Source organism: Bufo bufo, chromosome 6, assembly GCF_905171765.1.
Source record: "Bufo bufo chromosome 6, aBufBuf1.1, whole genome shotgun sequence".
NCBI classification, from domain to species: domain Eukaryota; kingdom Metazoa; phylum Chordata; class Amphibia; order Anura; family Bufonidae; genus Bufo; species Bufo bufo.
Genome location: NC_053394.1, coordinates 430,062,547 through 430,089,476, shown reverse-complemented (window position 1 = coordinate 430,089,476; position 26,930 = coordinate 430,062,547). Strand labels below are relative to the sequence as shown.

General features: G+C 41.9%; 1 protein-coding gene across 1 annotated transcript in view; it reads right to left on the bottom strand.

The window, feature by feature from the left end:
- SHISA6 (shisa family member 6) overlaps nt 1-24,592 on the bottom strand; it is a 320,679-nt gene extending 296,087 nt beyond the window's left edge. Inside the window, exon 1 of the mRNA XM_040434916.1 lies at nt 24,033-24,592. Coding sequence (XP_040290850.1) covers nt 24,033-24,592 — 560 coding nt within the window. The remainder of the gene's footprint in view (nt 1-24,032) is intronic.
- Between the last annotated feature and the right edge of the window lie 2,338 nt (nt 24,593-26,930).

The following is a 26,930-nucleotide window of genomic DNA, read 5'->3' as shown; positions in this document are numbered from 1 at the left end:
GGATGTAGTGTCACACGTTGCTGGTCTGTGTAGGAGGAGGAGCACAGCAGATTCCTGGCCGCACCGCTCCTCCTCCTACACAGACCAGCAGTGTGATGGGTGACACTACATCCTGCTACTGCTGTGGAGCCAGGGCCAAATTTAGATTTGATGCTGCCCGAGGCACTTTAGTGCCAGCTTTCTCCCCCAATGAAGTCCATAGCTGATGGTAAAATGCTCCCTAGGCCTTCAGTTGTCCCTCAGGACTCCCTCATACACTTGGACAATTAAAGGACTGACCTGTTCCGTGTGGGCTCGGCAGCTGAAGACATCCGTGTGGGTCCCATGTACTTATGTGCCTGCACTGCTGAGAAATGTGATGTTTTATAATATAAAAACGGGGGCGTTACCATTACACCTAGAGGCTCCGCCCTCTCTGTAACTGCCGCACCCTCTGCACTTTAACATGGCCCGGTGGGAGGACATTTTCACTGCCAGGCCCTGTCAAAGTAGAGACAGCAGAGCCTCTAGGTGTAATGGTAACGCCCCCGTTGCTCCTAGAGGATCATTTGCATATATTCAAATATTCCTTTTTTTTCTCAATAATGCAGCATATATGAACATGGGCCCAACACAGAGCAGCACTGATGGGTGGCTTTACGCTGAGCTAGCCATTTTACAGGCTAAGGCTTCGCTAAAGCATGTCCATTAGTGCCAGTGATATCCTCGGGCTCACTGCCAGGTGAAAGCCTCCCACAAATAGTATCCCCAGTGGTAATGAGGCTTCCTATAGTGCACTCAGTACTAATAATGCCTCCCTATAAGACACCTCTATAATCTATAAGGCACTTCTATAGAGCCCTCAGTAGTAGTAATGCCCTCCACCACTGCCCACAGTATTTATAATGTTCCCTGCAGCGCCCCCTGTAATTATAATACCTCCTGCCCTACCCCCGGAGTTATAATCATCTCTGTAGTGCCCCCATAAATTATAATGCACGGCCTCTCCCTCCAGTCTTCTATACCATGCAGTCCCATGTAAATAACATCACTCCTCTCTCTTCAGTCTTCTATACCATGCAGTCCCATGTAAATAACACCAGTCCTCTCCATCCAGTCCCATGTAAATAACTTAAATACCCTCCTTCACCCCCCTCCAACACATAGTCCCATATAAATAACATCACTCCTTACCCTCCAGTCTTCTATAACATACAGTCCCATGTAAAAAACATATCTTTCTTATAGTCTTCTATAACATACAGTCCTATGTAACTGACACCCCTCCCCTCCTTTCAGCCCCTCTAACATACAGTCCCAGTTAAATAACATATTTCCCACCCACTAAGCATGGAGGAGGTATAATGGAGAGAACCACATCTCCCAGCATTTCTCTGGCACTTACATTCATTCCATGGCATCACAAGTCTCCACTGCTGAGCGCTGCCTCTTTCTGCACTGGTCACATGACGGTGACATCATCACAGGTCCTACCTCCACTTCCACTGCTGAAAAGATCACATGACTATGATGTCATCAAAGGTCCTTCAGCTATGGAGTGTAGACACACAAACCGGGAGCAGATTCGCAGTAAGTGCTAATCAGGCCCACCAAAAAAACTCCGCCCCCTCCCGACCGCCACACCAAGGTGCCCAAGTTACCCTGTTGGCAGACCTAGGGAATGAAAAATATGATAAGATAAAAAAATAAACACCTCTGCTGGCACTGGGATGGGCCCCCTTCCTTGCTGGGCCCCTGTACAGCTGAACCCCCTGGATTTGACATTGGCTTGACTTGGATCTCTCTCTCTGCTCTGTGATTTGGTACTTTATTGACATCACGGCTTTAACTTTTTTACTGCGTGACCTTTCTCCATGTGTTTGTCTGTTCTGGGTTCCAGTTTTGTGAATAGGTCCTTGCAGTTTTTACCGTGGGTGCTTGGTATGACTCCCTACACTTACCAATAGGGGCAGTCGACCAGTTGTGGATGTGCTGCTTAGGGCTTGCTGTGCAAGTAGGCAGGGACAGCGGGTTAGGAGCAAATTGGGACTCACTGTGTAAATATGTTTTCCCTGCCTACTGTGCTGACACTCTGCTCGCATACGTGAAGAGGAAAAAAACAGCTCACCTACATGAAAATGACCCCGCTCACATACACGAGGACGAAGAACCCAACTCACCTAAATGTAACATCTGCTCATGTGAAACCCCGCTACATACAAGACCCAGAACCCAGATCTGATCCCATGAGACCCTGATCAGATACATGAGAACGCAGAAACGAGCTCACCTAAATGTAAGATCTTCTCATGTGAGACCCCGCTCACATACATGAGGATGCAGAACCCAGTTCACCTAAAGATGTTCTGATGTGAGACCTTGCTCACATAGATGAGGACCCAAGTTTGTCATCACCTCCTCCTGTCGGAGAGCATCCCAATTATGAGTATGGAGCAGTCAGTGTGTGGCTATATAAAGGGAGGAAGAAAGGGAGACGAAAGAAAGGGGAAAGGGAAGGAAGGAGGGTGAGAGGATGGGAGGAAGGGATGGGGGGTCAGGTAGGAGGGAAGAAAAGGAGGAAGAGATGATGGGAAGGAGGGAGGTAGAGTAAGGAATGATGTAGGGAAAGAAGGAATGGTATATAGGATAGAAGGAAAGAGAGGGAGGAATGGTAGGAAACAAAAAAATGGAAGGGAGAGCCGGGGAAAGGAAGGAAAAAAAGAAAGAAAGCGAGGATGGGAGAAGGGAGGAGGAAGGTAGGAAAGATAGGCAGGAAAAGGTAAGATGATAGGGAGGATTGGGGGGAGAAAAAAGAAAGGTAAGAAGGAAGGAGGGAAAAAATGAAGATAGGAGGAAGGAAGTAAAGGGACTATGGGAAGGACAGTGGCAAAGAAGAAAGGAGAGGGAGGAAGAGGGGATGGGAGAAAGAAGAAAGGAAGGGAGCAGAAGGAAGGGGAGGGAGGATGGTAGGAGTGAAGGAAGGAAGGGTAGGAGAAAGAAATTAAGGAAAGTATGAAACATGCAAGGATGGATGGATATAAAGGAGAAAAAAAGGTTAAAGGAAGGTAGGAAAGAAGAAAGGATGGTAGGAAAGAAGAAAGGATGGGAGGGAGGAAGAAAGGATGGGAGGGAGGAGGGAAGGAAGGTTGGAAGAATAAAAAGAAGAATTGGAGGGAGAAAGGAAAGAAGGAGGGAAAGAAGTGTAGATGGATCTATTCATATTTATTATCTATCTAGCTGTTTCATATCTATCTAACTTTTACATTTTAGACTCCATATCTCACCATCCACTACAGCTTCCAACGGGAGACTCCCATCATTTTATAGACAATCATCTTGGCTATCTCATACTGTACATTGGACTTGCAGCTATTTAGCATATGATTAGTTATGTAGATTATTCTCATGCAACTGTATTGTAATTGTTTTGCTCCTAAAATAAATAAAAAAATTATAATTTAGTTAGAATTTTGTAAATCCACCTTTGGCTTTCAACACTGAACACTTCTGGACATGCTCTCCATCAGATTTAAGCATGTCTTGACTGAAATCTGTTCCCAGGTCTCTTCTACATGTTCCCAATGTTGGTGTATACTGATCGACTCCCTTGGGTAAGAATACCATTTTTTCTTCAACTCTACCCACAAGTGTCTGATTAGGTTGAGGTCTGGGGACTGTGGGGGCCAATCCAGCACCTTTACTTCATTGTTATTAAAGCATTTTTTCACCTATCTCAACATATTCTTCGGGTCGTTGTCCTGCTGGAAAACTATGTCATCCTTTTCATGCTTGAATGTAGGAAGTAACTCATCTTGTAGGATACTCGCATATAGCTCAGCAGTGAGACTGCCATCGATCCTGGTCAAGTATCCAATGCCTTTGGCTGTGAAACAACCTCATATCATCAGGCTTCCTCCACCGAACTTGACAGTTCCTTCAATTTCTCGATCCATTAGCCCCTTCTCCCTTGTGTCTTCCATACCCATAATAGCCCAGTCTATTGACTTTCATCTCATTGTTCCAAATCACCTGTTTCCAATCTTCTACTGTCCACTGTTCCTACTTTTTTGCAAACTCGAGCCGACTCTTCTGATGATGATATTGAAGTCGAGGTTTCTTCACGTTTTTTCAGATCACCATTCCAGACTTGTGTAATGTTTGTCGCACGGTGCTTGCATGGACGTCTGAGATCTCACTATTACGAAGCATACTAGCCTCCTCCACTGCCGGGTTTGTTGCACCAGAACTGATAGACCTTGTGATGAGATGACTTGTTGACTCTGATATTTTGCCTGGACGTTCACCTCTTGGCTTTGGAATGGATGGGTGAACTTCATTTTGTATTCTCCGAACTGTCATGGCGCTCACATGAGGCAGTTTGGCAATTTTCTTGGCCGAGGTACCGCTATCGATGAGCAGGATGCTGTTTCTTTTCTTCGAAAGTCTTCTTCATGGCTGCTCCTGGATTGGAACCAGTGACCTTTCACTTGGGAATCAACCTAATAACACACTGAGCTATTAGGGAATGTGAGGACAGGTTGTAATTTGTAGTATAGAAGAAGAAAAAAGAAAAAGATTGTTCCACCACCAGGAGCAAAACAGTAACAATGCAGTTACATGAGAAGAATCTGCAGAACTAATCATATGCTAAATAGCTGCAAGTCCAATGTATGAGATAGCAAAGATGATTGTCTATAAAATGATGGGAGTCTCACGTTGGAAGCTGTAGTGGATGGTGAGATATGGAGCCTGAAAGGCAAAAGTGCAAAACATTATTACCCTTTTGCTCGTCAGTGTATACCCATTTTTCTATTATTTGTCTATTATCTTTTTATCTATCTATCTCATATCTATCTCTGATATCTATCTATCTATTATTATCTATTTATCTATCGTATCCCTAGCTCATCTTTTTTTTATTTCCTGTCTTTCCTTTCTAACCCTTTTACATTCCTTCCTTCTTTCCTTCCTCGATCCCTTCCTCCCCCCCAGACTACAACAAATATCAGTAGGGCACCGGATGCGAGTCTGTCTGTAAAACATAATACAGATGACTCCAGTCATGCGGCGGCTCTTGCTGGAGGAGCTTTAGACACCAGTAGGGAAGACTTGGAGTCGGTCTTTGGTTGAATAATGTTCTTCCAGGAGCAGCAGCGGTGAATGTAGAAACAGGAATGAGAATATTCTTTGCCCCTGAGGCAGATCAGGAACATTAACCTCTAGTGCAGAACAGTTGGTTGTATGAAAGCAAAGCATGCATCTCATATCTGGAGAAAAAAGAGGGTGTGATCTGGGGATGGAGCTGATGAAATACTCAATCTGTTTTGTAAAAGGAGCAGATTTCTTTCCATCCTGTGTGGTTTTTATCAAACAGTAAAAAGATTAAAAAGTGACTATACAGTGTAATTAAATGAATGGATAGACACATATATGATACATAGATACATAGATAGATAAATAGATAATAGGCAGATATACAGATAGATAATGATTGATAGATAGATAGATAGATAGATAGATAGATAGATAGATAGATAGATAGATAGATAGATAGATAGATAGATAGATGTGAGATAGAGAGATGATAGATAGGGAACCCCAGAGACTAGAAAATCCTGAGCTGCTACAGACTGAGTGCCCACAGCCTGGCCATAGAATCCGGATGGCATCAACAGAGCTACATGCCTAGAGAAAGCAGACTGTGCCAGCAGTGCCACCTGGAGGCGGTGGAGGATTAGGCCCCCTTCCTGATGTACTGTCCCAAATACTCAGCAGTGAGGGACATCCACTTTAGGAGACTCCCTGATCTACTCCCAGACTTCAGCTCCATGGAGGAGGAAGAGAAGATGCCCATCCTGCTGGGAGAGGAAGAGAACACTGTGGACATAGCAGCACAATATATCAGTGCCTGCAACAGACTGAGAGGAGCCTGATATGACATGGACTCCTATACCCTGACCCGAGGTGTGTCCGCACCCCCTCCCCCCGTTATGATACGCCACGGACTCCTATACACCGACCCGGGTGTGTCCCCAATACTCATCCCCCTATTTGCCACATGCTTTGGCAATACTAATGTATAATTTAGACATGCCAATAAAGCTTTTTTGATTGATTTTGATTGATTGATTGATTGATTGATTCATAGATAGATATGAGAGAGAGAGATAGATAGATAGAAAAATAGCAGCCTTTTGCACGCTCGACCTGGTTTTCGCCTCAAGCTTTGTCAGGGGCATTGATGCCCCTGACGAAGCTTGAGGCGAAAACTGGGTCGGGAGTGCAAAAGGCTGCTGCTTTTTATCTTTGAAATGCTTATACTTTTTATGGAATTTGTGAGTATAATAAATACTTTATACACATTGGAGACGGTGCTTCACTATTGTAGTGAACTCCTTATAGGATTACCATCGGGAAGGAGGACCTCGATCTACTCGCTTCTATAGTGCTTGTTTGAAGTGCCTGCATACTACTGTGCGCCTGTAATATCAGGTGTACCTGCAACCAACAGTAGCAGTACTTCCCTATCAGTGTGATTTTGGTATTCCATAGGAATCAGTGAAGGAAGAAAGATTCCTGTGGAGACTAATGTTTTACCATTATGTGCAGAAGTGGATACTCTGATTTGGAGTGGTTACCTTGAAATACGCGCGGGCTACTAAAACGCATTGAACTGAGTGTGAATTGTACCCACATCACTTTTGGACTTGCTACGGTTATCTATCCAGGCAGAAGATTTTGTTTTTTTCTTTTTGCCAGATAGAAAAATAGGTAGATAGATGAGATAGATAATTGATAGATATGAGATAGATAGATAGATAGATAGATAGATATAGATAGATAGATAGATAGATAACAAAACAAAAATGAAAGTGGCACAGCAAAAAAAAAGTTAATGGTGTGCCAGCGGCTATGGAGACAATCCTATATCCAAAAATGACATCTAAGTAAAAATTCCACGGCACTCCCACAGGTTGTAGTTTAAAAAAAGTGTTCTTTAATAACCAACACGACGTTTCAGTCCTCTCACTGGGACTTTTCTCAAGCAGTGATACATACAAATGGTGCTGGGTAATTTGTGAGTATAATAAATACTTTATACACATTGGAGACGGTGCTTCACTATTGTAGCGAACTCCTTATAGGATTACCATCGGGAAGGAGGACCTGTGCCACTTTCATATGTGAAACAAATAATGATGTTGGCTTGAAAAAGCCTGTAACATCCTGTTATCCTGTAACATCATGTTCTTCTGTAACATCCTGTTATCCTGTAACATCCTGTTCTTCTGTAACATCCTGTTATCCTGTAACATCCTGTTCTTCTGTAACATCCTGTTCTCCTGTAACATCCTGTTCTCCTGTAACATCCTGTTCTTCTGTAACATATTGTTATTCTGTAACATCCTGTTCTCCTGTAACATCCTGTTCTTCTGTAACATCCTGTTCTTCTATAACATCCTGTTCTCCTGTAACATCCTGTTCTTCTGTAACATCCTGTTCTTCTGTAACATCCTGTTCTTCTGTAACATCCTGTTCTCCTGTAACATCCTGTTCTCCTGTAACATCCTGTTCTTCTGTAACATATTGTTATTCTGTAACATCCTGTTATCCTGTAACATCCTGTTCTTCTGTAGCATCCTGTTCTTCTGTAACATCCTGTTCTCCTATAACATCCTGTTCTTCTGTAACATATTGTTATTCTGTAACATCCTGTTCTTCTGTAACATCCTGTTCTTCTGTAACATCCTGTTCTCCTATAACATCCTGTTCTTCTGTAACATCCTGTTCTGTAACATCCTGTTCTTCTGTAACATCCTGTTCTCCTGTAACATCCTGTTCTCCTGTAACATCCTGTTCTTCTGTAACATCCTGTTCTTCTGTAACATCCTGTTCTCCTGTAACATCCTGTTCTCCTGTAACATCCTGTTCTTCTGTAACATATTGTTATTCTGTAACATCCTGTTATCCTGTAACATCCTGTTCTTCTGTAACATCCTGTTCTTCTGTAACATCCTGTTCTCCTATAACATCCTGTTCTTCTGTAACATCCTGTTCTTCTGTAACATCCTGTTCTTCTGTAACATCCTGTTCTCCTGTAACATCCTGTTCTTCTGTAACATCCTGTTATTCGATTGTTTCAGCTTATTATTCCATTTTATTATTCTTCTCCGCCCCCCATTTTTCTATACGCTACTCCTCCTACAGTTTTGGGGTTACAAAAGCCAAACTTTCCACACTTCTTCGACCTATAGTAAGGTAAGTTGTTTGTGCTTCAATAAGCGATCCCACCCCCTGCGGCAGACTACCGAAGACGCCATTTTTGCCATTGACTATGACTGGGAAAATTTTCAAATCGCTCCCACTCGCACAGTTTTGAAGCTACACTCCCCAAACTCGGACCACATATTGTTGGTGTCAACCCAAGTAAATTTTGAGGGGACACCCCAAAGTGGGTGGAGCTAGCAATAGCCAATGACAATTTAGCTATTTTCTATACGTTACTCCTCCCACAGTTTTAGGAGTAGAATTACCAAACTTGTTCGGCACATACCCGAATAGGTTGCTTGAGCTTTGTTAACCAATCCCATCCTCCGGGCCCCTGGGGCAGCCCCCCGAAGACCCCACTTTTGTCACAGACTTTCATTGGAAAATTTTAAACTTTTGCCACTTGTACAGCTTTGAAGTTAAACTCACAAAACTTGGGTCACTTAGTCATGGGGTCAACCTGAAAATTTCTGTCACATTTTGGGGACTCTAAAAAGTGGGCAGATCCACAAACAACCAATCATATTTTCCCTATTGACTTCAATGAGAAAATTTAAAAAGCTGTCATTCTCACAGTATTTAAGCCAGAATACCCAAACTTGGCACCGTGGGTCACTAGGTGACTAGGGTTAAAATTTATACAACAGCCAATCAAATTTCAGCCATTTGTTTAAATGGGAAAATGTAAAACTGACGCTGCTCTTAGACTGTTAATGACAGGGTCCTCAAACTTGGACTGGGGTTACAATTCTTAGAAGTGGGCTGGGCCAAAAACAACCAGATTTATTTGATTGTTTTAAATGGGAAAAACAAAAAATGTCGCCATTCTTACATTATTGATGTCATGGACCTCAAATATCACAAATGTGGTTTATTGGGTGTTTCCACTTCAAAGTTAGAAAAAGTGGGCAGAGCCACCAACAACCAATCAAATTTCAACCAATCAAATTGCTGCCATTTTTACACGTTAAATGCCATAATTCCCAAACCTTAAAGTGTTAGTCACTGGTAGACTGTGGTTCACAATTAGGAAAAAAAAGGGGCGGGGCAACAATAGGCAATCAAATTTTAGCCTTTGACCTTAATGGAAAGCAGATAAACTGCTTCTATTATCACAGTTTAAATGCCAAGTGTCCCAAACTTAGCAAAGTTACTCACTGGGTGAATGTGGTCAAAATTTAGGAAAAGTGGGTGTAGCCTAAAACAGCCAATCAGATTTCACCTATGGACTTCAATGTAAAACTTTCAAGACTGGCATTCTCACAGTTTTAAAGCCAGAGGCCCCAATCTTGGCACAGACCATGACTCGGTGACTGGGCTTAAAATTTGGAAAACTGGGTGGAGCTTAAAACAGCCAATTAAATATTACCTAGTGCTATTCAATGGGAATATTTAAATTGCTGCCATTCTTACACTGTTAATGGCAGGGTCTTCAAACTTGGTACATTAGGTTACTGGGTGACAGGAAATTAAAGTTAAAAAGTGGGCGGAGCTACAAACAACCAATCAGATTTTCCCTATTGACTTCAATGAGAAAATGTAAAAAGTTGTTATTCTTACAATATGAAAGCCCGAGTCCCCAAACTGGCACTGTGGGTCACTGGGTGAGTGTGGTTAGAATTTAGGAAGAGTGGGTGGAGCCTTTAACAGCCAATCACATTTCAGCCATTAATTTTATTTGGGAAAATTTTAATTATTGCTGCTCATTCACTGTTAATGGCAGGTCCTCAAATTTGGCACAGTCAGTCATCGGGTGACTTGGGTTAAAATTGTAAAAAGTGGGTAGAGCCACAAACAGCCAATCAGAGTTTAAGCCAACATCCTGTAATTTCTTCAGAAAGGACACCATCTAGTTGATAATAATATGCAATTATCAAAAAAAGTTATCAAAAAACATAATTTAAACATTAATATACACATATGTGTTAGTTTAGTTCCTGATACATAATCTCCATTGATATTCATATAACAATTATATCCACATATCACATAAATCCATAAAGTGTCATAATTGATATATATTTAAAAATTCATGTGCACACCTGATTAAAAACAAAGTTCAGGACAATGCAGATTACTAACCAGCATGGACTTTCCTACGATACAATCGGCGTCAGGAAAACCCAACTGCGCATGCTCAAAGATAAATTCAATGGCCGTGGAGCGCAGGAAGCAGCAACGGGGTGGAACGCACACATGGCTGTCAGCTGACGGACACTTGAGCGCATCACACCACATGACAGCCCCACCAGCACACCGCGGCATTGTCCCGAACTTCGTTTTTAATCAGGTGTGCACATGAATTTTTAAATATATATCAATTATGACACTTTATGGATTTATGTGATATGTGGATATAATTGTTATAAGAATATCAATGGAGATTATGTATTTGAAAGTAACACATGTGTATATTAATGTTAAAATTATGTTTTTTGATGACTTTTTTAGATAATTGCATATTATTAGCAATTATTTGTTTCACCTATATATACAGGTGAAACTCGAAAAATTAGAATATCGTGTAAAAGTCCATTTATTTAAGTAATGCAACTTAAAAGCAATTGCATTACCCGTATTTTTCGCCCTATAAGACGCACCGGCCCATAAGACGTACCTAGGTTTTTGAGGAGGAAAATAAGAAAAATATTTTTAACAAAAAGGTGTGCTTTTGGTGGGTTTGAACTAATGGCGGTCTGTGCATGACACTATTATGTTGGATCTGTGGATGATGCACTGTTATGGGGTGGGGGATTTGTGGATGGCACTGTTATGTGGGAGATCTGTGGATGGCACTGTTATGGGGGGAGCTGTGGATGGCATTATGATGGGGGAGCTGTGGATGGCATTATGATGGGGGGGGTCTGTGGATGGCATTATGATGGGGGGGATCTGTGGATGGCATTATGATGGTGGGGGGATCTGTGGATGGCATTATGATGGGGGGGATCTGTGGATGGCACTGTTATGGGGTGGTGGATCTGTGGATGACACTGCTATATGTGTCATCCACAGATCCCCCCATAACAGTCCCATCCACAGATCCCCCCCATCATAATGCCATCCACAGACCCCACCATCATTATCCCATTCACAGATTCCCATTTACAGACATCGCAGACTACGATCTAAATTGCCAGCATTCGCCCCATAAGACGCAGGGGCACTTTCCCCCCACTTTTGGGGGGGGGAAAGGTGCGTCTTATGGGGCGAAAAATACGGTAATGCAGCTAAAAATTAGAATTTTGTGAAAAGGCTCAATATTCTAGGCTCAAAGTGTCACACTCTAGTCAGCTAATTAATCCATACCCCCTGAGCAAAGGGTACCTCAAAATTGTGACCTTGGGGTTTCATAAGCTATAAGCCATAATCATCCAAATTATAACAAATATAGGCTTGAAATCTCTCGCTTTGCATGTAATGAGTCTATCTCATATGTTTCACCTTTTAAGTTGCATTACTGAAATAAATGAACTTTGCACGATATTCTAATTTTTCGAGTTTCACCTGTATATACCCAGCACCATTTGTATGTATCACTACTTGAGAAAAGTCCCAGTGAGAGGACTGAAACGCCGCGTTGGTTATTAAAGAACACCTTTTTTTTTAACTACAACCTGTGGGAGTGCCGTGGAATTTTTACTTATAGATAGAAAGATAGACAGCAAGATATAATAGATAGATAGATAGATAGATAGATAGATAGATAGATAGATAGATAGATGTGATAGATGTGATAGAGATGGTAGATAGATAATTAGATATATAGATAGATAGATAATTAGATAGATAATAGATAATTAAATAAATATATATATATATATATATATATATATTTATATATATATAGATCGGTGAAGTTAATTACTTGGGAGTTTGTGTTATACATGTGGTGGGGGCCCAGGGGAGCATATGCCGTATCCTACATGATATAACGAGTTGTCAGATGGCAGCATATGTTGTCAGCACCCAGTATGTTAGCAGACATCAGGCATGGTTACAGTACCGGGCCGCGTAGCATCGATCCTGCAGTGGGGGTTCCTCTTCGACCCCTACCTAAACTTTTCACAACTTCTGCTTTTCTAGAAATTCCCTGCAGCGCTCTGTTACAGTTTGTGCTTTGCTTCCTCGTAATTTATAAGATTTCTTCTTGCTGTCTGTGAATTGGAACAGAGTTTGCAGAATGAACCCCTAATCTGACCAGGGTGTACGGCGGGCTACAAGATGGAGCTCCGATACCCTGGAATGAATGGGATATCACCAACAGTATTTTCTTTCACTGACAGCAAGCACTGATATTGAATAGACATATGAGAAGGATCCTGATTAGCATTGGTCGAGCACCAAAGTGCTTGTGTGCTCGAGTAGAACACTTCCCAATGCTCGGGTGCTCTACAGAGCACCCGAGCACAATGGAAGTCAATAGGAGAACCCAAGCATTAAAACAGGCACCCCCTGCTCTGAAGAGGGGAGGGTGTCAGGACTCTAGTTCGGCTTAGGAGTCCCTGCTATGTCCATATATGGAGTCAGTGCCTGGGGACACCCCAGTGTATTTAAATCTAATTTAGCCTCTTCCGGAAAAGTTTCTAGTGGGATTCGAACTCACAACCTTCTACATTACAGCGAAGAATCTTAACCACTACACTATAGAGCTGCATGGCCAGTTACTAAAAAAAAAAAAAAAAAAAAAAAAAAGAGACTAGTAGTAAGTATTCCTGTATAGCAGTATTGTAGAAGGTTGTGATGTAGAAGGTTGTGAGTTTGAATCCCGTAAGAAATGGAGTCTAAATTTAATTTAAACATATACAGTACAGACCAAAAGTTTGGACACACCTTCTCATTCAAAGAGTTTTCTTTATTTTCATGACTATGAAGGCATCAAAACTATGAATTAACACATGTGGAATTATATACATAACAAACAAGTGTGAAACAACTGAAAATATGTCATATTCTAGGTTCTTCAAAGTAGCCACCTTTTGCTTTGATTACTGCTTTGCACACTCTTGGCATTCTCTTGATGAGCTTCAAGAGGTAGTCCCCTGAAATGGTCTTCCAACAGTCTTGAAGGAGTTCCCAGAGATGCTTAGCACTTGTTGGCCCTTTTGCCTTCACTCTGCGGTCCAGCTCACCCCACCCACTTAACACTGACCTCCACAGTGCCCCGTCCCTTAAAATTGGACCTTCACAGCAGACCACCCCCTTAACTTTGACCTTTACAGCAGCCTTCCCCTTTAACAGTGACTTTCACAGTACACTACCCCCTTGACAATGACCTCCACAGGGGCCTACCCCCTTAACAGTGGCCTTTACAGCAATCTGCCCCTTAGCACTGACCTCCATAGCGGACCACCCCCTTAACTGTGACCTCCACAGCAGTCTGCCCGTAGGGTGTCCATAAGTCCAGTTTTAGGCTGGACAGTCCGGCTTTCATGATCCCTGTCCTCCATCTGGCATAGGGCCTGGACGGACACAAGGATGTCCTTTTGAACAGCTCACTCTCAGACAGCAGCACTGTACTGTCTGAGTGTGAGCTGCAGGAAGAAAATCACCCTCCCTCCCACCCCTGCAGCTGACAGAAGTTGATTTTTAACCTCATCTTTTGAATCCCTGTCGGCTGAGGAGTGGGAGGGGCGTGGCCTAACCAGATCAGGGCGTGGCTTAGCGGGACCTAGAAGTTGATTTTTAACTTCATTTTTTCAATCCCTGTTGGCTGAGGAGTGGGAGGGGGCGTGGCCTAACTGGATAGGGGGCATGTCCTTTTGAACAGCTCAGTCTAAGACAACAGCACTGTGCTGTCTGAGTGTGAGCTGCAGGGAGAAAGTCACCCTCCCTCCCACCTCTGCAGCTGACAGAAGTTGATTTCTACCTTAATTTTTTCAATCCCTGTTGGCTAATAAGTGGGGGGCGTGGCCTAATTAAATCGGGGACGTGGCCTAGCAGGACCTAGAAGTTGAGTTTTAACTTAATTTTTTCAATCCCTGTCGGCTAAGGAGTGGGAGGGGTGTGGCCTAACCTGATAGGGCGTGGCTTAGTTGGACCTGGGGGCGGGGTTTTAAGTTCATCTTTTGAGGGTGGACACATTGTGGCAGGGGGCGTGTCTTGGCTCCTTCTTACTGGCTCATTTGTATATCAGATAAACTGGATTTTCAGAACATAAAAAACATCTATTGCTGGAACAAAGGCACATCTGGTAATAAGGTACTAAGTGCTATTAGGCCATGGCTTTACTTCAATAGCGATTATTAGTGATGGACGAACATCTGCCGGGATGGTTCGTGAACGCGATCGTGCGAAGGCGATCAAATGTTCGCGAACCGCAAATTTGCGGCGGTTCCCATTCATTTTAATGGCAGGCGAACCAGAAAAACCTTCAGCTCATATTTGCAGCCAAGAAATAATTACTAGAAGTGCACAAATAGTCCCACAACATGAACAGTGACACCAGATGGATTATTCCAATTTGCGATCTCCATTCATTATTTTTTTCAATGCAAAATATCGGCAATATAATTTTCGCGTACGCGAATGCGCAAATGCACTATACAGTACCCAAATGCACTATAGAAAAAGTATATTGGATGTCTAACACCCCGGGGGGCGACTGGTATATCACACCAGTAGAAATGATTTGTTCCAATAACGCTTGTCCCTCTATATACCTGCAGTATCGCAGCAGAACCGCGCACAACTGCCGCACAATACAAATGCACTATAATATACCTTCTAACATAGAAAGTATATTATAACATTGTACAAGGAAGGCAATCCATTAGAATATACATAAAGATAAAACGTAACCTTTAATAATGTTACTATGTCCGTAAGTGTTTTGCGGAACCGCAAAACACTGACACCGGCAATGTGCATTCCGCAATTTGCGGACCGCACATCGCCGACACTATAATAGAAAATGCCTAATCTTGTCTGCAATTGCGGACAAGAATAGGATGTTCTATTTTTTGGCGGAAAAGGAAGCACGGATGCGGAAGTGCGGATCCGCAAATGCAGATGCGGACAGCACATTCCGGCCCTATTGAAAATGAATGGGTCTGCACCCGTTCCGCAAAATTGCGGAACGGATGTGGACCCATTTTGCGGACGTGTGAATGGAAAAGATATCCCTCAAAATGAAAATAAATTTAATTATTAAAGTTAAGCAAAAAGCATAGATGTGGTCGGCAATAACAAGTGCTCAGCGGCACCAAATCAGAAACCATATGTCCTACCACAATCCGGGGGGAAGGGGGGGGTTCCAGTGCACATCGATGAATCCCGGAGGGATGTGGTATTGAAGGACAGGGTGGGCAAAGAACTGTCCCTGATATTGCCCTACAGGGGGGCTATTCTGGCCCTGATAGCCTAACCACAGACCACCCGCCCTGATAAGAGCGACCCCATCCGGGACCTTACCCTATATAAAAATGGCCCTAGTAAGCCCCTAGCCCCCAGGCCCCTGACTTCCAGGTGATCACTATATAGATCTACGTGTTTTTAACTCATAAAAAGTAAATCGCACCCCTCTGTGTATCACACCTATCGATAGAACACCTATACCAGTCCTTAAAAGGACTTTTGTGTCCCTAACAGCCTGTCCCTGCTCCACAGAGCAACCTCTCCCTACACTGGCAAAACACTGAATGTAAAATGGCGGCCAGATCGGGTTTATTTATAAGGTAGGGGGTGTGTCCATGTGCTGAAACGTCTCAATTGGCTGTCCTGTACCACCTGATGGATGTGTCATGGGTCAAAGTTCTTCACAATGTAAAATAACATGGGGGCGCGAATATCTCCATATGTTCACATGTTCGGTGAATTGCGAACATGCAAAGTTTGCCGCGAAACGACCGCCGGGTGAACCGCAAGGCCATCTCTAGCGATTATCCTGGTGACAGATTTACTTTAAAGCTCATCTACAGCAGTGAAAATAAATGGCTGGGTTGTTATGGAAACCTGGAGTAAAACTGAGTATGTGGAGGCTGGAGTACCTGCGAGCTTCTATTGGCTGATAAGGGTCATGTGACCAAGCTTCTATTGGCTAATGCATTTTTTGGGAATATCTTAGGAACGGTACGTCCTAGAGAGCTGAGACCTGTTCTAAAACCTTCCCGGACACCTGGTGTACCTGTGTGACAAATTTCGTAATTGTAAAGGCTACAGTGAGTATTCCTTTAGCGGACATGCACACACACATACACTCAGCTTTATATATTAGATAGATACAGTCAGGTCCATAAATATTGGAACATCAACACAATTGTAACATTTTTGGCTCTATACACCACCACAATGGATTTGAAATAAAACTAACTAGATGTGCTTTACCTGCAGACTGTCAGCTGTAATTTGAGGGTATTTACATCCAAATCAGGTGAACGGTGCAGGAATTACAACAGTTTGTATATGTGCCTCCCACTTGTTAAGGGACCAAAAGTAATGGGACAATTGGCTTCTCAGCTGTTCCATGGCCAGGTGTGTGTTATTCCCTCATTATCCCAATTACAATGAGCAGATAAAAGGTCCAGAGGTCATTTCCAGTCTGCTATTTGCATTTGGAATCTGTTGCTGTCAACTTTCAAGATGAGATCCAAAGAGCTGTCACTATCGGTGAAGCAAGCCATCATTAGGCTGAAAAACACAACAAACCCATCAGAGAGATAGCAAAAACATTAGGCCTGGCCAAAACAACTGTTTGGAACATTCTTAAAAAGAAGGAACGCACCCTGAGCTCAGCAACACCAAAAGACCCGGAAGACCACGGAAAACAGCTGTGGTGGATGACCGAAGAATTCTTTCCCTGGTGAAGAAAACACCCTTCGCAACAGTTGGCCAGATCAAGAACACTCTCCAGGAGGTAGGTGTATGTGTGTCAAAGTCAACAATCAAGAGAAGACTTCACCAGAGTGAATACAGAGGGTTCACCACAAGATGTAAACCATTGGTGAGCCTCAAAAACAGGAAGGCCAGATTAGAGTTTGCCAAACGACATCTAAAAAAGCCTTCACAGTTCTGGAACAACATCCTATGGACAGATGAGACCAAGATCAACTTGTACCAGAGTGATGGGAAGAGAAGAGTATGGAGAAGGAAAGGAACTGCTCATGATCCTAAGCATACCACCTCATCAGTGAAGCATGGTGGTGGTAGTGTCATGGCGTGGGCATGTATGGCTGCCAATGAAACTGGTTCTCTTGTATTTATTGATGATGTGACTGCTGACAAAAGCAGCAGGATGAATTCTGAAGTGTTTCGGGCAATATTATCTGCTCATATTCAGCCAAATGCTTCAGAACTCATTGGACGGCGCTTCACAGTGCAGATGGACAATGACCCAAAGCATACTGCAAAAGCAACCAAAGAGTTTTTTAAGGGAAAGAAGTGGAATGTTATGCAATGGCCAAGTCAATCACCGGACCTGAATCCGATTGAGCATGCATTTCACTCGCTGAAGACAAAACTGAAGGGAAAATGCCCCAAGAACAAGCAGGAACTGACGACAGTTGCAGTAGAGGCCTGGCAGAGCATCACCAGGGATGAGACCCAGCGTCTGGTGATGTCTATGCGTTCCAGACTTCAGGCTGTAATTGACTGCAAAGGATTTGCAACCAAGTATTAAAAAGTGAAAGTTTGATTTATGATTATTATTCTGTCCCATTACTTTTGGTCCCTTAACAAGTGGGAGGCACATATGCAAACTGTTGTAATTCCTGCACCGTTCACCTGATTTGGATGGAAATACCCTCAAATCCGTTTCCTTTCAAATCCATTGTGGTGGTGTATAGAACCAAAAATGTTAGAATTGTGTCGATGTCCCAATATTTATGGACCTGACTGTATATATATATATATATATATATATATAATTTTTTTTGTGATTACGTAATTTCACATCTTTTACAATTATAAAAAAATATATAAATTTTGTATAAAAACCACTACACTATAGAGCTGTATGGCCAGTTAATAAAAATAATAATAATAATAATTTGACTTCTGCTGTATAGGAATACTTACTACTATTTTTTTTTTTTTAAGTAACTGGCCATTCAGCTCTATAGTGTAGTGGTTAACATTCTTGGCTGTAATGTAGAAGGTTGCGAGTTCAAATCCCGCTAGAAACTTTTCAGAAATAGCGGCTCAATTAGATTTAAATAAATGCGATGTGGCGGGCATAGTGATGCTTGAGCCGAACTGGTGTTCGGCCGAGCATGCTCACCCAAGGATTAGTGTCAGAGAGCTTCAGAATGAGTGCACAGTGCGGGCAGGTGGCTGAGGATGCTTGGCGGTACAGCTAGGGGTATAACCGGCAGGGAGAGAGATCCTGATGCTGCTCTATACAGACAATCTGAATTTGGCACTCGCCACAAAACCCAATTCTGATTCATTATTGCTATATTAGCACATGCGCTGCTACTCGTAGTAACAGTGCATGCGCGAAATTAAGATGGTGTAGCGAGACTGGCATGCATCCTAATCTGGCCTCATTAGAAACAATACAGCGCTATAAAGCCTCTCCCTCAGCCACAGATAATGTGAAGAACTAATCGGGTTCGTCTGTGGCGGAACAAAAAGGTTCATCATCACTGATCAGATCCGATGTCAGGCAATATGTTTATCCCTCAAGAGACAAGAAATATGGAAAGAAAGAAAGAAATATGGAAGGAAAGAAAAAAAAAAGAAAGATACTGTATATAGAGAAACCGACAGAAAGCTAGATAGTTGGAAAGATAGATATAGAGACAGAAATAAAGATATGAAATATATAGATCTATCTATCTATCTATCATTATCTATCTATATATCTATCTATCTACAGTTAGGTCCATATATATTTGGACAGACACAACATTTTTCAATTTTTTTCCCCTGTACATTACCACAATGGACTCCAATGCAGTTAAAGTTCAGACGTTCAGTGGGTTGAACAAAATGATTGCATAAAAATGTGAGGAACTAAAGTTTTTTTAAATTCAATCCCTTCATTTCAGGGGTCAAAAGTAATTGGACAAATTAAATAATTGTAAATAAAATGTTAATTTCTAACACTCGGTTGAAAACCCTTTGTTGGCAATGACTGCCTGAAGTCTTGACCTCATGGACATCACCAGACTCTGTTTCCCCCTCGTTAATGCTCGCCCAGGACTTTACTGCCGCGGTTTTCAGTTACTGTTTGTTTCTGGTCCTTTCTGTCTGAAGTTTAGTCTTTAACAAGTGAAATGCTCTATTGGGTTCAGATCCAGTGACTGACTCGGCCATTCAAGAACATTCCACTTCTTTGCTTTAATAAACTCCCGGGTTGCTTTGGCTTTATGTTTTGGGTCATTGTTGTCCATCTGTATTATGAAACAATCAGCTTGGCTACATTTGACCACACGATATTTATCTGAAAACCCCAGAATTCATCCGGCTGCTTCTGTCCTTTTGTCACATCATCAATAAACACTAGGGCCCCAGGGCCACTGGCAGCCATGCATGCCCAAGCCATCACACTGCCTCCACCATGTTTTACAGATGATGCGGTATGCTTTGGATCATGAGCTGTACCGAGCCTTCTCCATACTTTTTTCTTTCCATCATTCTGGTAGAGGTTGATCTTGGTTTCATCTGTCCAGAGAACGTTCTTCCAGAAGTGTGATGATTTTTTAAGTTGTTTTTTTTAGCAAAGTCCAATCTAGCCTTCTTATTCTTGAGGCTGATGAGTGGCTCGCACCGTGCAGTGAACCCTCTGTATTACTTTCATGCAGTCTTCTCTTTATGGTAGATTTGGATATTGATACACCTGGAGAGTGTTGATCACTTGGTTGGCTGTTGTGAAGGGGTTTCCCTTCACCATGGTAATTATTCTGCCATCATCCACCACTGTTGTCTTCCGTGGGCGTCCAGGTCTTTTTGCATTGTGGAGGTCACCAGCGCTTTCTTTTTTTCTCAGGATGAACCAAACTGTAGATTTTGCCGCTCCTAATAGTGCAGCAATTTCTCGGATGGGTTTTTCTGTTTTTGCAGATGAAGGACGGCTTGTTTCTCCTGCATGGAGACCTCCTGTGACCGCGTGTTTACTTCTCAGCAAAATCTTTAAAATGCAAGCACCGCACCTCAAATCAACTCCAGGCCTTTTATGTGCTGAATTGAGAATGAAATAATGAAGGAATTGCCCACACCTGCCCATGAAACAGTCTTTGAGTCCAACTACTTTTGGTCCCTTTAAAAACAGGGTGCCACATGTAAAGGAGCTGAAACTCCTAAACCCTTCATCCAATTTTAATGTGAATACCCTCAAATGAAAGCTAAAAGTCTGGACTTTATGTCCATGTCCATTATATAACTATAACTTAAATATGTTTTATTAAACAGGTAATTAAAACAAAGTTTGTGTCAGTGTCCAAATATATATGGACTATCTATCTATCTATCTACAGTATATATCTATATATCTCATATCTATCATTATCTATCTATCATTATCTATGTATCTCATATCTATCTATTATATATCTATCTATCTATCTATTATCTATCTATCTCATATCTATCTATCTATCTATTATCTATCTATTATCTATCTATTATCTATCTATTATCTATCTATCTATCTATCTATTATCTATCTATTATCTATCTATTATCTATCTATCTCATATCTATCTATCTATCTATCTATCTATCTATTATCTATCTATTATCTATCTATCTCATATCTATCTATCTATCTATCTATCTATCTATCTATCTATCTATTATCTATTATCTATCTATTATCTATCTCATATCTATCTCATATCTATCTATCTATCTATCTATCTATCTATCTATTATCTATCTATCTATATATCTATCTATCTCATATCTATCTATTATCTATCTATCTATCTATCTATCTATCTATCTATCTATCTATCTATCTATCATCACTATCTATCTATCTTTCTATCTATCTATCTATTATCTATCTATCTATCTATCTATCTATCTATCTATCTATCTATCTATCTATCTATCTATCCATCATCTATCTCTCTACCTATTATCTATCTATCTATCTATCTATCTATCTATCTATCTATCTATCTATCTATCTATCTATCTATCTATCTATCTATCTATCTATCTATCTATCTATCATCACTATCTATCTATCTTTCTATCTATTATCTATCTATCTATCTATCTATCTATCTATCCATCTATCTATCTCTCTACCTATTATCTATCTATCTCATGTCTTGGCTCCTGCGTGCTGTGTATTTCGTGGGTTGCATTTTCCGCTCATTTGCCGGTTGCTATGGTTCGCTGTGGAGGGAAGCCTCTCGTCTTGTGAATAATCTTTATCTTTCTTATTAAATTCCGTGGATTATTCTGATCTCCCACCCGGTTGTATAAATGATTGTCCTGCAGATAATTGGTATCAACTGTAGTAATCCGCCATGTGTTACCAGCCTGCACTGTGCTAATTGGTGGGGTCCTTCCTTACCTGATTGAATCAGATATCTGGGGTTGTCACCCAGCGGGGTTGTCACCAGCAGGGGTTGTCACCCAGCATGCCTGCAGGTAAGCTGGAGTCTATAAAGTTCGGTGACAACCTATGAGCGACATGTCACAGCGGCCATGTTGGTGACCACCCAAGGGGAAGGGGGTGCAATTTTTTAAAAATGTTTTGTTACTTTGTAGCCATATTACATTAAGGGAAGGAAGATGAAGAATGATGACATAATGTTACATGCCTGCTTTTGATTGGTTGAGAATGACAGTCACCTCATGCTAAGAATGTTCTCTCCTGGGATAAATATATGCAATCATCTAGAATTTTCTATGTTATCTATGTTATCTTGAGGGTGTTGATCTTAAGTTCCTGGCTTTGAAGTAATGTTGATATTTGCCTCAGGTCCAGCTTGACTACATCAGTTGATGTATTTCTAAAATTTCCTCGACTTGCAGTTACAGCTTTGGTTATAGATGATGATAACATGCGTTATATAATGTATTCACCTCATTGTCTCGTCTTCCTGTTTATGAATGGAATTCCAGAGCTACAGTTAAGACTGACACAGTACAGTAGTCGACTGTAATTCTGGAGAATGGGAGGGGTGGTTATTCTACAATACAGATTCATACACCAGTCAGAAAAAGTACACAGCTTGACAACCCCTTATGGGCACTGACATATTTTCCATTAGTGGTTGTCACCCTCTGTCTTTTCTCTATGTAGGAGTGTGGTACTGCAACTCAGCCCTATTTACAGTACTTCAATGGAGCCTAGCCACAATACCAGACACAACCTGTGGACAGATCTGTTTCTGGAAGAAGTCAGTCATGTTTTTCCTATTCTGGGAACCGTTTTAATAATTTGGCTAAAGGCATTCGATGGGATAAATTTTATAAGATGGCGCCGATGGAGAGGACTTCTCAACCTTCTGCTTAATATATGGTCTACTCCAGTGTTTCTTAATGTTCCTCGGCCAAGTACCCCCACAAAAAAAGCTAAATATTAGACTCATGCATTTGTTCCCCCAGGTGTACATCTGCCACAGGTTGAGAAGATAGGGTCTACTCCATATTTTACAACAGCATCTTAAAGAGCATGTCCTATCGTAGAGATAATGGGGGGGACAGTATCTCTAACTGACCATAAAAACTTCTCCTAAGGTAGCACAGATCTCGTCATCATCTTGGTAGGGATCAATGAAGTTGAAAGACCATTTGGATGATTTTGAGACTTGTTACTCGTGACCTTCAGGGAATCTTGTAGACCTATAGATTATCGTTATTGACTTTGTAAGTCAGTTCATTAATTCTACTCCATATTTAGAGTCCCTCCAACTTTTATTAATAAAAGAGACTGGTCTCTTCCCAGTTAATTGGAAACCACAAATCTGACACATGATGAAATATAGCGATGCAACATTCCTCGATCCAGCTCTCAATGGACCATACATGGTGTTAATAACAACATTCCCTGTCCTTAAACCCGTTAAATATGTAACAGCCATTTATTTTCTGTAGAACAACTGGCTGTCACCTCAGGTTTGAGGAAGCAGTAATGGATTGGAAGAGACACGGGTCCCATGTGTTTCATTAATGGACAATAGAAGCTGTATATCCAAACATTTATGTCATGTAATACAAAAGAAAGGATGCGTTATATAAATATGTACCAGTTCTTCAACCTCAAGAACTAAGGTTAACGACTGTTAGAAAGGTTGTTTTTGCACAATTATTCTCGAGATCTACTGTATACATGGACATCTTGCGACTGCGAATTGCTATGGACGCTCCTGGTGTAATAACATGACCGTAAGTAATAAGAATAGAAATGATCAATCTGAATGAGATTCTTGACCAAATCAATCAAGCCCCCCAGTCGAAAACTAAAGCTTTACGCTGTATTAGACCCACTAAGAGAAGATCTAGCTCATTGGTACAGAGAACTTGGAAACTACCAACAACAATATGGATGGACACAGGTTTCAACACAAAACTGGGAATTCTGAAGACCCAAAAAAGAAGACGATATGTCCTCAAGAAACACTACTTATGTGGTCAACAGCTTTGATACTAGTTAATAATAAAAAAAACGTATTGGTTAGAAAAGTTATGAAGAAGGTGAAGGTTATTAAGTAATAGTTTAGACCACGGTAACCATTTTGGGAAATTATTTTGGTGTTGTTACGTTCTCAAAGTTCTCAGATCCAAGGAGAAAGTCTATATTTATAAAAGTTTACTGTAAATTTGTATATTATTTTCACATTTTTTGTGCCCCTACGTGTGGCCAATATATTGGTTTATCTTACCTATGTATGTTCATTTCCCGAGGCGGCCGTCTTGCTTTGTCATAAGTCACTTTGGCAAATATCCCAACGACAAATATGAACGTGATGACTCCACAGGTGATGAATACAGTGGTGTTGGTTTTGTCATTAAGTGGGTCATAGGCATCAACTTCTACCATAACATCATTCGGTCTGGTAGTCACCACCCAAATCAACTTCTTACACTGGATTTGATCCAGTCTTTTGTTCCGTTGTTCACAGCAATATCGTAGAGAACATGTCCCACAACAGTAAGGATGAGTGGTGTGGTTGCAGTCAAACTCCTTGTCCCATTGACCACTGACATCATAGTAGCCCATGCACTTCTCATAAGGTAGTGCAACGGGATTCTTCACCTTCCTTGTGGTGACTGGTAGGGGCACAGCTGTGGCATTAAGGTCCTTCCCTTTGGGAGGGTTGGCAGGTTTTTTGGATGGACCTTGATTCTTGTTACCTTTAGCTTTTGCTGCGCCTTCGCAATGATAAAGAAGACCAAGTGGATCTAAGTAGACCACAAGAAGTAGCACGTGTTGCCACCTCATGATCAACCAGTGCCCTGAACCTTGAAAATAAGGTGAAGCCAAAGTAATTTTTTTACCCTTACCTAGTACAAATATGGCAAAATGTAATGTGAAGGCTTGAATGATAGTCCTAAATTTAGCATCCCCTCCAATACAACATTGTCCATAAGCTCATTTCTCATCAAGATATTCCACTGGTGGTAACAACGGAAGACTTTAAAGTCACTCAACTTATTCCCGATTGAGTGTTACTTAAATGTTCAACATGTAGATAGGCTTGCGGATACATCCCAATGAGGCCAGTGCTAAGGAATGCTTTACGTTGACCGTATGCATGTCAAGTGATGCTTTAGCCCATCATGTAGACAGCTCCTGGATATGGGGAATGGAAAATAAAAATCTGATTAACAATACCTGCTTGCGTCCCCTTCTTATGCTAATGTGTGCACAAGCATTATAAAACCCACCACCCCATGGGGTTACATCCACAAAGTAGATAGCATCTCATTGCATGTATAATGCATGTTATCCGCTAACAGCTAACTCCCTACATTCATTCAAAGGCGAGGAAGAAGGCAAAAGGAGACATAATAATTTTCAAAGCTTCCCCTTCCTCTCTTTTTGAATCCGTAAAAAAAGTCTGGGTGGAAAAGATTCTGGATGGTGGAGCTTCAGGATCCCATGAGTAAGCCTTCGGCATCAAACGGCTCTGGTCGCAGACACATCAAGGAAAGCTTGAGCATGAGCTTCAGAGCATCCAGTGCCAACCTAAGTGGTCTAAGTCCCAGATCACTTATTTTAACAGTCTGACAACCCGTCAATAAGGCAATATCTGGAACCGTGACTCTAGGAAGCATTTATTCAAGCAGAACGCACCCCCCCCACCTCTTGAATTCTCGGCCAAGCCAAGATTCTTACATCACTAGAGTTTTAAATCATGTAACCTTAACCCCCCCCTCCCCTTCCTCTCCCAGTTGCCCAGACACATCTGCCATGGAATAAATCCACCCCTGATAGCTAAAGAAAATCTACAAATTCTGGACACAGTCATGCAAACCTTGGATCATTATTGACTGCATTTAGTCAAGAGCATCATCTGAAGACCCCATTCATGATCCTCCAGCCAAGGCGACGGTACTCACCCTCGTCTCTTACTGCAGATGTTAAAAGCTCTTCTTCAATGAGCAGGAGAAGCTGCTGCCTGCACTAGTAAAACAAGAGGAGGAGATGTTCTCCGTGTAAGTCCGCCCACAGTGGTTTTATCCCTGCATCAATTGATACAGGCGTCACCATTTCACTAGTTAAGGAACATGTTTAGCCCAGGATGAGTGGTCATGGAGAACTCTGAGGGATATATTGGGGTGGTGAGGAGAGGAGTGGACTGATGGGGGCTGGTAGCTGCAGACAGGTTTTATGTCTAGGGTTGGCTCAGGAGGTCATGTCCAGTCTTTAGTAAGGAAGAGAACGTTCTTCTCTGAGTCGTGGAAATCAATGGAATTATTTTAGAGTTGACACCCCCGGGATCACAGATGTATGGGGGATAGTCATGGCTCCATGCCAGAGGGATGACAGGTGCAGCTGACGCTCAGCCCCCTCCATCTACAAGAATCCAGGCTTTTATTAGCCACTCGGTGGGAATTCTCCTGCATCCGTATCCTATGGGACCCTCTCTATGGATGCAGGGCCCCATGCCCAGTATAGGTCAGATACATACCTATCAGTGTGAGAAAAAATTCCTTGTACAGAAAGCTTGCAGTCTAGTCTGTGGAGGAGATCCCGGAATCTGTCTGCTCCGGAAGATTGTATGTGGACAGTGGTTTTTATGATCTAGTATTGTGATGTTTGCTGTGATGCATGTTTAAGGAGTTAACCACTGTGCACCACAAGAGCTGGCAGTCATTAACCCTTTATGTTACATTGGCTCTTCATCCCTTTCAGGCTGCGGCTTAGTGTCTGTTCAGCAGAGCTGCTGTTAAGGTGGAATGTAAAGAGTTAAGGAGGACCATGGGAGTTTCTATAGGTAGCCGTTTTTTCCTATAGTGTGCAGGCACGACCACCGCTGCTGGACTGCACAGTGGTCATAACTATGGAAACTAGCAGTGTATAATATGATGGAAAAAGGAATCCAGCCAACAAAGGAAGCAAAATGGAAAATAACTATACAATAGGAAGTGCCTCGTATCAACTGCATGTACATAATAAATGCCATTTGCTGAAGTGAGAAGACCCCTTTAAGGTAGCCCGGTATAATTAGACAGGGGGTGGAAAGTGGTCGACGGCTCCCGGGGGATATAAATACATGAAGTATTCAAAAGGAATATAAACTCATCAGCACTGGACACATGCACATACACAGACA